The sequence below is a fragment of the Scyliorhinus canicula genome, chromosome 16, assembly GCF_902713615.1.
Source record: "Scyliorhinus canicula chromosome 16, sScyCan1.1, whole genome shotgun sequence".
NCBI classification, from domain to species: domain Eukaryota; kingdom Metazoa; phylum Chordata; class Chondrichthyes; order Carcharhiniformes; family Scyliorhinidae; genus Scyliorhinus; species Scyliorhinus canicula.
This window is the reverse complement of record NC_052161.1, coordinates 73020229-73035113: the sequence shown is the minus strand read 5'-3', so window position 1 is coordinate 73035113 and position 14885 is coordinate 73020229. Positions and strand designations below refer to the sequence as shown.

The 14885-nt window shown below is 40.8% G+C and overlaps 1 protein-coding gene across 1 annotated transcript in view; it reads left to right on the top strand.

Moving 5' to 3' along the window:
* jmjd1cb (jumonji domain containing 1Cb) overlaps positions 1-13705 on the top strand; it is a 499252-nt gene extending 485547 nt beyond the window's left edge. Inside the window, 2 exon segments of the mRNA XM_038773498.1 lie at positions 7016-7150; positions 12818-13705. Coding sequence (XP_038629426.1) covers positions 7016-7150; positions 12818-12910 — 228 coding nt within the window. The 3' untranslated portion in view covers positions 12911-13705.
* Positions 13706-14885: the final 1180 nt, after the last annotated feature.

The window sequence follows — 14885 nt, the reverse complement described above, 5'->3', positions numbered from 1 at the left end:
CTTTATTACTTGCTAAGTTTATCTTCTCCCTCTCATTTTTGGTCAGCTTTTGCTGGTTTTCAAAACTTTCCCAATCCTCTGATTTGCTACATTGTATGTTTTTTATTTCCGATTATAAGACCATAAGACATAGGAGCAGAATTGGGCACATGGCCCATCGAGACTGCGCCGCCATTCAATGGCTGATATTTTATCATCCCCATTCTCTTGCCTTCTCCCCATAACCCCTGATCCCCCTATTAATCAGAAATCTATCTATCTCTGTCTTAAAGACACTCGGTGATTTGGCCTCCACACCTTCTGCGGCAAACAGTTCCACAGATTCACCACCCTCTGGCTGAAGAAATTCCTCCTCATCTCTGTTTTAAAGGATCGTCCCTTTAGCCTGTGGTGTCCTCTGGTTCTAGTTTTTTCTACAAGTGGAAACATCCTCTCCACGTCCACTTTATCCAGGCCTCGTAGTATCCTTTAAGTTTCAATAAGGTTCCCCTTCATCCTTCTAAACTCCCAACGGGTACATACCCAGAGTCCTCAACTGTTCCTCATACGACAAGTTCTTCATTCCAAGGATCATTCTTATGAACCTCCTCTGGACCCTTTCCAAGGCCAACACATCCTTCCTTGATACGGGGCCCAAAACCGCTCACAATACTCCAAATGGGGTCAGCCTCAGAAGTACATCCCTGGTCTTGTATTATAGCCCTCTTGACATGAATGCTAACATTGCATTTGCCTTCCTAACTGCCGACTGAACCTGCACGTTAACCTTAAGAAAATCGTGAACAAGGACTCCCAAGTCCCTTTGATTTCCTCAGCATTTCCCCATTTAGAAAATAGTCCATGCCTAAATTCCTCCTTCCAAAGTGCATAACCTCACAATTTTCTACATTGTATTTCATTTGCCATTTCATTGCCCACTCTCCTAGCTTGTCCAAATCCTTCTGCAACCCCTTTGGTTCATCAATACTACCTGTCCCTCTACAGATCTTTGTATCATCTGCAAACTTAGCAACAGTTCCTTCCTCCAGATCATTAATGTACATTGTGAACGGTTGTGGTCCCAGCATCGACCCCTGAGGTACACCACTCGTCACCGGCTGCCATACTGAAAAAGACCCCTTTATCCCCACTCTCTGCCTTCTGCTAGTCAGCCAATCCTTTATCCATTCCAGGATCTTACCCTTAACACCATGGGCTCTTCACTTATTTAACAGTCTCCTATGCTGCACCTTATCAAAGGCCTTCTGGAAATCTAAATAAATCACGTCCACTGGTTCTCGTTTGTCTAACTTCCTTGTTACTTCCTCAAAGAACTCGCAACAGATTTGTCAGACATGACCTCCCTTTGACAAAGCCGTGCTGTCTCGGTCCTATTTTACCATGCACTTCCAAGTATTTGCAATCTCATCTTTAATAACAGACTCTAAAATCTTACCAATGACCAAAGTCAGGCTAACCGGCCTATAATTTCCCTTCTTCTGCCTCCCTCACTTCTTAAACATTGGTGTTACATTAGCCACTTTCCAGTATTCTGGGACCGTTCCTGCCTCCAGTGATTCCTGAAAGATCACCACCAATGCCTCCACAATCTCCTCAGCTATCCCGTTCAGAACTCTGGGGTATAGTCCATCCGGTCCAGGTGACGTATCCACCTTCAGACCTTTCAGTTTTGTCAGAATCTTCTCCTTAGTGATGGCCACTGCACTCACCTCTGTCCCCTGATTCTCCTGGAACTCTGGCATCCCACTGGTGTCTTCCACCGTGAAGACTGATGCAAAAGTAACTATTCAGTTTGTCTGCCATTTCTTTGTTTCCTATTATTACTTCTCCAGCCACGCTTTCCAGTGGCCCAATGTCTATTTTTGCCTCACTCTTACCTTTCATATATTGAAAGAAACTCTTCCTATCTTCTTTTATATTACTAGCTAACTTGCACTCATATTTCATCTTCTCTCCCCTTATTGCTTTTAAATGATTCCCAATCCTCTGGCTTCCCACTAATCCTTGCCACTTTGTATGCTTTTTCTTTTGCTTTTATGCTGTCCTTGACTTCCCTCGTCAACCATGGATGCCTTGTCCGGCTCTTAACATGTTTTCTCCTCCTTGGGATGAATTTCTGCTGTGCCTCCCAAATAACCCCCAAAACTCCTGCCATTGCTGTTCCACTGTCTTCCCTGCTAGTCTCCTTTTCCAATCAACTCTGGCCAGCTCTTCCCTCATGTCTTTGTAGTTACCCTTATTTAATTGTAATACCGTTACATCTGACTCCAGCTTCTCCCTCTCAAACTGCAAGGTAAATTCTATCATATTGTGGTCACTGCTCCCGAAGGGTTCCTTCACCTTAAGATGCCTAATCAAGTCTGCTCCATTACACATCACCAAATCCAGAATTGCCAGTTCTCTAGTGGGCTCTACCACAAGCTGCTCCAAAAAAACATTTCTTAAACTTTCCACAAATTCCTTTCCTTATGATCCACTACCAGCCTGATTTTCCCAATCCACGTGCGTATTGAAGTCGCCCATGATTAGTAATATTGCCTTTTTTACATGCTTTCTCTATCTCCTGATTTAATACTATCCTTAACTTCCTTCATCAACCAAAGTTGATTCTTAGAATCCTTCGTCCTCACTGGGATATATCTTTGATGTGATCAAGAACCATTTTCCTAAACGTCTGCTATAGTTGATCAACCATCTTGTCTGCTCAATGTCCTTCCCAGTCCACGCCAGCCAACTTTGCCCTTATTCCTTTCTTTAATTACCCTTACTTAAGTTTCCAAGTTTCTCACTCTCAAACTGAATGATAAATTCAAACATGTTATGGTCTCTGTTTTCTTGTGGTTGAATCCATAACATATTCTCGGATTATTGTCCCGAATATAAATTCTTCTTCAAGGCTACCTGTGCTAATTTGATTTTCACCATCCACATGAAGTCACCCATGATTAATGTATAGCTTTTTTTGCATGCCCTCATTATCTCCTGATTTATTCTCTGCCCTACAGTACAGCTTTCTTATTTTTGTGCTGTATCTACATGTTAATATCCTGTGACGCATGCACAAGGACCCCCCAGGCTTTTCTGAATACCAGTATTTACAGTCTCTAACTATTTCAAAGTTTCTAAAAAATCTTATATTGATTCCTGGGATGGAGGAATTGTCTTATGAACAAAGGTTGAGCAAGTTGCGTCTGTACTCTTTGAAGTTTAGATGAACGAGAGGTGAACTTATTGAGACCTATGGGGGGGGGGGGGGGGGGGGGGGGGGGGGGTGGATTGCCTTGTGGGGAATCGAGAACTTGGGGGCACAGTTTCAAAATAAGGGGTCACCCATTCAAATTGGAGATGAGGATGAATTTCTTCAATGATCATTAGTTTTTGGAATTAACTATTTTGGAGAGCAGTGAAGGCTAGTCAATTGAATATTAAAAGCTTAGTTGGATGTATTATTGACCTACAAGGGAGTTAAAGGTTGTGGAGACATAGAACATAGAATACACAGTGCAGAAGTAGGCCATTCGGCCCATCGAATCTGCACCGACCCACTTAAGCCCTCATTTCCACCCTTACCCCGTAACCCAATATCCCCGCCTAACCTTTTTGGTCACTAAGGGCAATTTATCATGGCCAATCCACCTAACCTGCATGTCTTTGGACTGTGGGAGGAAACTGGAGCACCCGGAGGAAACCCACGCAGACACGGGGCAAACGAGCAGACTCCGCACAGACCCAGCGGGGAATCGAACCTGGGGCCCTGGCGCTGTGAAGCCACAGTGCTATCCACTGTTCTAATGCGTCGCCCTTATGTTCTTCTATTTTGTTTTCAAATTTTTCCTACGAAAATGGATAACTTCACATTTCTCTACATCTGTCACGTTCTTGTCAACTCACTGAACCTGTCTATCCCTGTCTAACCTCTACATCTTCAGCACAGCTTATTTTCCTTCTTAACTTTGTGCCTTCAGCAAAATTGGATACATGACACTCAACACCCTCATCTAAGTCACTGGTTCCCCAACCTTTGCTACTTCATAGCATACCTTCATACTATAAAACATTTTGAGGCACACCTCCTATTTTCTCCCAACTCTGTCCTTTCGCAATAGCAGTTTGTCTCTAAAACCTTCTAAAAATCTGTAAAGCCACCATTTATACAATTTTTATTAGTTTAAGAAGTTTGCATGTCAAATATAATATTGGAGCCTAATTCTCCTTTTCTTAATTTTATTGGTTCCTGTTTCTTACCTGTCTTCTTCCTTTACTGAGAAGTTTTTTTTTTACTTTTCCATCTTCTCTCCTGTTGTTTTTCGACCTCTCCCTGTTTCTGCTTCGCCCAGCCTTTTTGCACTTCGCGCAGGTTTAAAGAGCCTTTGTTTTCAGCTCTGTAGTCGGCACCTCCATTTCCCAAAGAACCTGTACATGCATCCGCCCTAGCCACGGTGGCACTCCCATCGCCACCTAATAAATATTCAGTGAGCCCAGTGGCGGTAGAAACACTTCAGTCGTGAAACTACCTGTGACAGCTTTTCGGGCTAACTGAGATGTCCGACAAAGCCCCACCCCCCAATCTGCAACAATCACAGGTTCATGCTGGCGATCATGGATGCCTCCTTCAAAAGGAGAAAACAGGACGAGGGGACGCTGACAGTTAGAGACCTATGCACTAACAGCAGGTTAACAACGCTTAAAGAGCTGACAGAAAGGTTCCACCTGACCGGGGGGGGGGACAACGTACTTTGGTACCCACAAATCACAAACTTCCTACGAAAAGAAACAAGGACATATCCACGACCACTATGACAGTCGCGGCTAAAGGACCTGCTGGGCAGACATCTTGGGAAAAGGGATCTGTGGTGAATTGTATGGATGACTGCTAAGGGAGGGGGTGGGCAACACCCAACTGGATGAGACGAGGGAGAAGTGAAGGGAAAACCTGGGTTTTAATTAGGGTGGGGACTCTGGAGCGAAGCACTGCACAGGGTCAACCCCACCTCCACATGTGCAAGGCTAAGCCTAATGCAGCTAAAAGTGGTACACAGAGCCCACTTCACCAGAACCCAAATGAGCAGGTTCTTCCCAGAGGTGGAGGACAGATGCGAATGGTGCCAAGGTGGTCCGGCCAACCACGCCCACATGTTCTGGTCTTGCTTCCTTGCAGTGTTTGCTGTGGTGATTGTGGTCTCCTGCATTACGTTCCCCACCGGTATTCCCTTTGTTTTCCTTCCTTTTGGTTCAGGTTGTTGTTGCCCCTGTCCCACCCCTTTGTGTCTCCTGGTTCCTTTGTTGGGCTTTGCTGAGTTCTTTGTTCTCCTGACCACTCCCCACCCCCACTCCCTTCCTTACCTGTTGTGGCTACCCCCTCCTAATCTTTGACTTCCTAGTTGTTGGCTACAAACAGGTCTTGGAACAACCAAGTGAATGGTTCCCACGTTTTGTGAAAGCCTGCATTTGGAGAAATTCCGACAGGGCGGACAGTCAGTCACAGCTATGGGTGGTGCTGCTGACCGCCGGCCGAGCAGGATTCTCCGGTAGGCGATTAGGGAGGTAACGGCTCGGGCGTCGGCTCTCCTCCCCATGAAGAGGTCTGGCTGTTCTGATACCCTGAAGACTGCTACTCTCGGGCATGGCTCCACCCTCATCCCCACCACTTTGGACATTTGTGGCCCATTCCCAACTGCACATACACAGTTCGGACTACCAGCATAAAACAACCTGAACCGCACATGTGCGGTCCATTCCCAGCCGCTGCGTGCTGAGGAAGGCTGTGGTTCATCGGGACTTGGCAATGCCGACCACTGAGCTGAAAACGAAGACTAGATTTAATCTATTTACATTAATGTTTAATCATTTTGAATCTTAATTTGTGGCACACTTGTGGGTCTTCATGACACACCAATGTGCCGTGGCACACCAGTGGTGAACCCCTGATCTGAGTCATTGATATTGATTGTAATTGCTCAGACTCCAGCACTGATCCAGGTGGTACCCCATCTGCTAAAATAGGCCAACCAACCAAAATCTAATTTGCTGTTTATTCCTACTCTCTTCTGCCTGTTAACCAATCCTCAATTCATGTTAACATATTCCTACAATCCCATGAGCCCAAATATGGTGAAAACTCCTCTCATGTGGAACCTTATTGAATGCTCATTGAAAATCTAAATGCACTACATCCGCCAGCTTCCCTTTACCTATTCTGTGATTTACGACCTTCAAAGACTTAACAGATCTGATGATCTTGATTCCCCTTTCATACGTCAATGCTGAGTCTGCCTATCCCCTCTAAAAGTCTAGTATTCTGGAATATTTAGTGACTATGTAACCCCAGTCTGCATAATGGCTACTGGATTATTCTATTCTGTCTGTAATATTAATTCATATATTTTGTTGAAATACTTCACTTGATAGAGACTTTAGCTTTAACTTTTTTTCTGTTGTTCCTGATGCCATCTTAGCCTATAATGCCTTTAATCGTTACCTTTCTGATCCACTCTGCTCATTTTTACCAACATTACAACTCTGGCATTTCTTGTTACTGGTTTCCCAAATTCTCCCATTGCCGACTCCATTAGTTTAAAGTCCTATCTACTGTACTGCCCTAATTATTTGATTTTCTAACATGCTGCTCGCAGCAGTTTAGGTGGAGCTCTCCCAACATTGCATTAACCATGTTTTTATTAAGAAAGTTTGTGTTACCAAGTCGCACTTGTACATTATTTTTATTTTCTTTTTATAAATTTCGAGAACCCAATTCATTTTTTCCAATTAAGGCGCAATTTAGCATGGCCAATTAACCTACCCTGCCCATCTTTGGGTTGTGGGGGCGAAACCCACACAAACACGGGGGAATATGAAAACTCCACGGACAGTGACCCAGAGCTGGGATCGAACCTGGGACCTCGGCGCCATGAGGCAGCAATGCTAACCATTAGGCCACCATGCTGCCCTCACTTGTACATAATTTAGTTACTGTGTATGGTGGGTTCATGGAACACTTTTGTTTTATATTTTTCAGATGCAGAATATTCACAGTTGCATTCAGGTCTCTGAAGATTTTGTGTCACCTGAGCACACACTGCAGTCTTTCCACCTAACACAGGAGCTGAGACACCAGTCAAAACATGAGATAAACTATGAGGATAAACTCCAGGTATTGACTTTTTTGATTCCAATCAGTTGGCAAGTTAGTTCTAATTAAAGGTTATTAGAAATATAATTTACTCGAAAAATGTAAAGTAAATCAAACTTGAGATCAGTTAATGTTCAATTAGTGCATTACTTATTGGATTCTTAGTTAACACTTTCACACATTTAATAGCCTCCATTTTTCATACTTCAGCTAAAGCAGTGGTTTAATAGCTGGACCAAGCTGGATCTTGGCATCGGATACCTGAGACATGGAAGAATAAAGTAATTCTGTTTCCTCACCTTCTTTCTTCAACCCCCCCCCAATACATTTTTGCATGCTTTCAGGCACATTACTTCATTTGTAGGTACTTGGTTTCCAACAGATTTGACCAGTAGAATTCACTGACTAACCACAGATATGGCTTGGCAACATTGTTCTAGTCACATACACTAATTTTAAAAGAAAATACCTCACACAGTCAGTGGCGGACCTACATTTTTGGGGCCCTGAAACTTGAACTGTTATGGGGGCCCCTTCGCAACCAGCAACGAGGTCTGCGTAACCACTGTTACCTTCTTCAATGGGGTTGTTCCACGACAGATCACCACAAATTTTTTAAAAAATGTAACCACTACATCTCAGATTCTGATTAAAATTGCTGTAATGGATTATCTCACATGTCAAAGTCACTGGTGTGAATAAAAATTCCCTATGCCTTATAGTTTTCGAGTTATGGAGGGATGAAAATTAGGGAAATGTTATATACATGCATGATGCATCATAGAATGATGAAATAAAACATAGAAAAGACCAGTCAATATAATCTTTTATTTTAGACACCTATGAGAATACATACTACATGAAGCACATTTTACAAAATACTCTTTGTTCTGTTTTTTCTAGCAACAGATTCACGTATAGTTATGTCATATGAGAGCTTCCTTGCAATGTCATTTTCTAAAGACAATATGCATAAAGAATTTAAGTGCTCTTCAGTCATGGTAGACCGAAATTTGTTCTTTATAAAGGATAGCTTTGAAAAATTCCTTTCTGCTTCACAGCTCGTGATAGGCATTGTCAAGTACAGCTTAAGCGCAGTAGTAATATTGAGGAACACTTCAATTAGGTGTTGCTCACAAATAAGCTGAAGAACTTTGGCGCATTGCATTTTAGATGACGTGTTTTCTTCTGTGTTCTGGGATTTCCTACGGTGCAAATATTCTTTGAACTGATAACACTCTTTTACTAATTTGTGGTCAATATCATCTTTGTAATACAATATCATAAGTTTAATACTGTCCTCATCAATTTCAGAATTGTTCACCAATTCTGAGAGGAACTTGAACCTTTTCGCAATCTGATCATATGGGTCAATCCTCTTGCGTAACTGGATTATCAAGCAGTCATAGAGTTGATATAGAACTTCTACCCTAAATTTGTCAGCTCCTCTCAAAGAAGCAATACCACTTGTTCCATCTGAAAATGTCCTTGTAACAATGCGTCTGGAAGCATCAGAATAACTTGAGGTGATATCTTCACACAAACCTTTTGCTTCTGATTCATAGTGTGCAATCCTATCGGCTGAATTTTCTCTGAGTTCTTTAACAAACGAAAGTAAAGATAATAGCAGAAGATAACCTTCAAATACATCAAAACCAGGGGATTGGAGTTTCTTACTTGTTTTGTTGAAACGCTCCAGGACTTCTTCCCAAACGACTGTTAAAATAGCACATTCCAACTTTACCAACTTGTGGTATAAATTCTTTGCATCTCGTTTACATTCAGGCTTCTCTTCTGAGTCTTCAAAAATATGTTTGAGAGTTTGTAAAATACCCATATATCCATTTTTAATTGCCCACACTGTTTCATAGTGTGCAGACTATCTAGTTACACTTAAGCTCTTTAGAGAAAAATGTAGATTGCCCTGTGTGTTTAAAATCCCCCCATCTTCGTGGAGATCCAAAAAAGAAAACATACAGCTCCTGCAAAATGCCAAAATAGTCAACAACTTCAGGTACAGTAGACACTGCCTTTTCTCCAACAAGGTTAAGTGAATGGGCTGCACATGGTACATAGTCTGCGTACCTGTTAATATCTTTAAAGAGTTCTTGCAGCCCTTTCGCCGAGCCCTTCATGTTAGATGCATTATCGTAGGACTGACCACGGATATTTTCAAGTGAAAGCTTATGTTCACCCAGGACTTGTCGTATTTTGTTGAACAAAGTCGTGGATAAATGGTTTTCTATCAGTAAAAATGTTAAAAATCTCTCACAGGGTTTTCCATTATAGCAGAATCGAACCACAATTAGCAGCTGGTCAACATGTGTCAGGTCAGGCGTAGAGTTTTTTCGTTTACGGCTAGCCTACATGATACTTTAATAACCTTTTAATTTTTATTTTAACTATTATTTTGTATTGAATTACACTATATTATTAGTATTATTTTTTAAAAACCACTTCTCATATAGTATACCCAAAATTTTTAAGCAATGTGGACTAAAGTCGCTTCTGGGGCCCCTCCGGTATTAGGGCCCCTGAAGCTGAAGCTTCATTAGTTTCATAGTAGATCCGCCCCTGCACACAGTGTAGTAAATGCACTTCACATTTTAGTTTTAAACAATAGAAGGAAGCCATTTGACCATTGTCTCTCTGCTGGTTCTTTGGTACAATAATACATTTAATCCCACAATCCCCTTCTCTTTCACCATAACCCTGTAAGATTTTTTCCATCAACTTTTTCCCAATTCTCTTTTGAAAGTTACTATTGAGTCTGTTTCCACCACCCCTTCAGGCAGCGCATTGTGGATCTGAATTCTGTTTCAATAAAAATGGTTTTCACATAATGCCTCTGATTCTTTACCAATTTCCCGTAACAGCCTCCCCGAACAGGCGCCGGAATGTGGCGACTAGGGGCTTTTCACAGTAACTTCATTGAAGCCTACTCGTGACAATAAGCGATTTTCATTTTTCATTTTCAATTACCTTAAAGCTGTGTCCTCTGGCTACTGACCTCTCTCCACTGGAGCTCTCCTGGCTGCTTCTACCTCTGCTTCTTCTCCCTCCACCCCCCCACCCCTCCTCCTGCTCCCTGTATCTCTCCTTCCCCTCATTCCTTCCTCCCCTCCTCCTCGTGCTGCTCGCTTCTCGCACCATTCCCTCCTCGCCCTGCTTCCTCAGTGCCAACCCCTTTCACTGCTCCTTTTCTATTCTTTGCACCATTCCCTCACCTTTTCCTATCCTGCTCCCTCTTGCCTCTTGTACCATTCTATCCCTCTGCTACCCTGCTCTCCTACTCCATGCCTTCCCTCACCGTCCTCTATGCACCTCTCTCCGCCTTGCTCTATGTCCACATCCCTCTCTTCCCTCTCCCCCCTTGCCCTTCCCTCCTTTGTGATCACACCGAGTATCTGCATATGTGCTCATACACTTACTGTGCAATGGATCCTTGTGGATTATCTTCAATTATATCTGCTAAACTATCCTGAATAAACACATGCACAGATGACATTACTCCCCCATCCCTGCCAGTTAAACACATACAAAATGAGTCCATTTACACATTGCCATTCTAAACACTGATATTATAGGGAGAAAGGTGGGATCATAAATGTATCCTTCATTTCAAGGTTTAAATAATTATTGCTGCTTAGAATTTTGAAATGAATTTTTCTTCTCTTCAAGTAAAACATGCGTGGAACATTCAGTGCTGTGCACCGAGCCACTACAAAGCTCCAAGGTGCTTGGTGTTCTCATTATTAGATGTTTCATTGTACTCTTGTATTGCAGTTAACATTTAATCTGAAATAGAGCACAGGATTACTTATTTATAGAATTTCATTTGATTATTTTATGGTTGAGTTCCACTCTCTATGGTTCCCTCTCATTTGCCTCCTTTCAAAGTTGAAGAGCTAGGTTTACTTCTCAATATTCATTACTCCCTTGAGGTTAATCTTGTCGTTCTTTGCACAGCTTCCACATTGTGGATCTTTCCTCTGTGCCTCATTACGCACAATGCATTTTCAGCAGGACAGCCTGGCTCATGTACTCTGTTGATATGACCGTACAACTTGGCACTGTTTGTTTACATTGTTGCTCTGCACTTCTCTTCCAGTTTACCTTTCATGTTCTTCCCTCAGATAGTTCAACTCTTTACCCTCAGACATCACGCAGCTTATCTGGTCATTTTCACCTCGCTATTTGTGGGACCTTGTTGAATGTCAATTGGGTGTCTTGTTTCCCAGGTTACAACAGTGACTGTACTTTAAAAGTACTTTAGTGAAGTAACATTTTGGGATGTCATGAGGTCCATAAAAAGTCAAAATATAACAAAATATTTTTTTAGTGTGTCTCATTTTTTTCCTGTGTGTTTAAGACCTTGTTTTTACCTGTATTGAATTTTAGTCATGTGCCTGTGGTGGGAAAAAGGAAAACTCAGAAACAATCAGTCATGAATAAGAGCAAGTTTAGTTTATTTCTTAGCTCTGCAGAGGACACCCTCCTCTCTCTACAGGAGAGAGAGGAAAGCGCGCCGAGCGCAGCAAGCTACAGTCTTTATTCATTCAAAAGATACACGTAAATCTCCATTCCATATAAGGAGTTGTTTTTCTCCTAACTTTACTTTCTCGACCTTCAGACAGCTGGGATATCAGTCTCTCTCTCTCTCTCTCTAACCTTGCACACACATACAAAGGCCTGAAGCTTTAGGTAATCACACTATTAAGCAGTTATTCAATATTAAGTATTAAAATTGTCCATTACATGCCTTATCCAGTTGGAAATATTACCTAGCTCTTGATTATATTGCTCATTAGTACCGAGGTAAATGTTGACAATTAACTTCCTTTAAATGTGTCTGGAATGGAGCCATGTGCTGGTTCATAATGCAACATTGCCATCTGTTGGTAGTATAAATGTAACATAATTTCTAATTTTCAGGAAAACAAGTTGACCTACCTACTTCCCACTGACTACTGAATTGCTTTATTGGCTTTTTTTGGGGATATATAAAGGAACTGTTGTAGGGATTCTTGTTGGAGAGACTGGAATACTTTGTCAGTTGTAAAATAGCATTAAGTTTGGATAATGTGCATCGCCCAGAGCATTCACCTCGAAGAGCTTTCATCAGAACCATAAAACAGAGTGCAGTTTGCTACCTCATGCTTCAGGCATTTAAACCTTAAACTGCTGACGAATCTTATCACCATGAGCCATATAGTTATTTAATTTTCTGTTCATATACTGTCCTAAAATTCCAACAATGAAGCAAAATTACTCCAATAGCCAATGTAGCTTTATTGGCATAGTAATTAAAACTCACCTGACAAACGGTTTTCCCATCTCCTTTTTCAGTAATGATCATAGATGAAACCAGGTTCTTGCTAATCACAGTGTGATGCATACAAGATAGACTTAAATTATAAACTCAAAACCAGTTATTTTGGTCAAACTGTTAACCTGATTTATGGATTTTTACTTCAGAAATAATGTGTATGTTTCATTATTTGATATACATTAGATGTAATTGCACCAAATTAATATACTTCCGTGAATCAGTTGCCCTGATATCCTAATATCTCCAAATTTTGTAAAACCCCAAATTTCTAGTAACAGCCGTCTTTTCTACCTTACCATTATTTACCAGACTTTGTTTACTAGAATCACTTCTCTAATGCTTCAATTTCTTTGCAGGTAAAAAATATAATTTACCATTCGGTTAAAGATGCTGTGGGAATTCTGAGAATGCATGAAGAAAAGTTGTCAAATGCACAACAGAATGCTTAATGTTCTCATTGTTTTGTGACTTTACATGATCATTTGTTTAAAAAAACACATCAGCAGTGCCAAGGAAATTTGTAACTGTGGTTACAACAGTGTTGTGGCTCCTGTAATAAATTGGCCAATGCATCAAAATTAATGTAATTATAAAAGACAAAATGTAGCCTCTAATAATATGCAGGAAACTCACACCGTGCTGTTCCATGTATTATATTTGTACATTTTAAAAATGAAAATGTATTTATTTTTGGACAAAATGTGACAGAATTTTATGCCTATTGAAGATCTAATGTAAACATGAATTTGTACAGTTTTACTTTGCTACAATGGATATTTTTCACTACATTGAGACAGTTACTGTGAGAAGGCAGATGCAACTACCAGCTATGCCTATTTTTTTGTTATTGCTGAATCGCACAGCTATCCATGTCATACCTTAAAGTACTGCCAAATAATGACACATTCTGAAGATCCTTACAATAAAATGACTGGATGCTTATACTACACACATCAGCTTTTTATTAAGTATTAATTGTAAAATGTAAACATTTACAAAGCTGTAATTTATTCAGTTGTCTTGTTACATTTGTTATAGTGAACTTTTGCAAGCAAAATGACTTGTTACCAAGAAAGTTGATATTCAATGTAAATACATATAAATATATACATTCAATTATGTATTTTTTTAAAACATAGCTTGCTTCAGTTTGTTAAAGTACAAATGTTACATGCTTTGTACATTGAAATTGAAAGGGGTTTTAGATTTTCCAATAAAATTGATTTATTAAATATCTGAATTTACATGTTTTGTCTGTTGGTGAATTTATATTTCAATTTGCTCTCTATCATACTGGGTTTTAAGAAATACTTCACCTTATATTAATTTGTTCTAGGATCTGTTTATTCTTATGCAATTACTGAATTCTGAACAGATCTTCAGTTTTATGGCTTTTATATTGAACATTTTTATATTTATATATACAGACCAAGAAATGTTTTCTGTATTTATAGGTGTACACCTTTGTATTTTGGATTGCAATAGATCTTGCAGCCTCATGTTGTTTATGAAGCCTAGCTTTGCGATTGCAATCACTATTTTACATTCATAGGTTGGCGAGCTTTGCTTGCGACTCGCTAAAACTTGAAAGAAGAGACAAATTAACTTTAAGATGGATGCAAATGTTTTTAAAATGCAAATAATATTGTGGGACAGTGACGAACCATTGCCTGCAATCACATGTCAGCCACAGTGAGTGCTAAAGCTCATATTTCAGCTTTACCTCTGATGGATGTCATTGGTCTTTAGTGAACATGTAGCAGTGAAGCTGCCTTTTTCATTTGCTCAGTGCTGTGTGTTGCCTTATGTGGGTTCAAAAAATTTGATAAAGTGCTTTCATCTCTGATAGTAATTGAAAGATAACAAATGTTAACTCACTGTTCAAGAAAGGACGGTGAGGATGGCACGGTGGCACAGTGGTTAGCATTGCTGCCTACGGCGCTGAGGACCCGGGTTCGAATCCCGGCCCTGGGTCACTGTCCATGAGGAGTTTGCACATTCCCCCCGTGTCTGCGTGGGTTTCACCCCCACAACCCAAAGATGTGCAGGATAGGTGGATTGGCTACGCTAAATTGCCCATTAATTGGAAAAAATAATTGGGTACTCTAAATTTAAAAAAAAAGAAAGGATGGTGAGAAAAAGCAGCAAATTATGGGCCAGGTTAGGGGACACGGTAACAGCACTAGGAGGATTAGGCAAAGTCAATAAAAGATTTTTAAAATATTCATTTGTGGGATATGAGAGTCACTGGCAAGTCAACATTTCCCCATCCCTAAATGCCCTTGAGAAGGTGGTGATGAGCTGCTTCGAACCGTTGCAGTCCATGTTACTTAGAAAATACAGCACAGGCCCTTTGGCCCACGATGTTGTGCCAAACCTTTGTCCTAGATTATCATAGAATTTACAGTGCAGAAGGAGGCCATT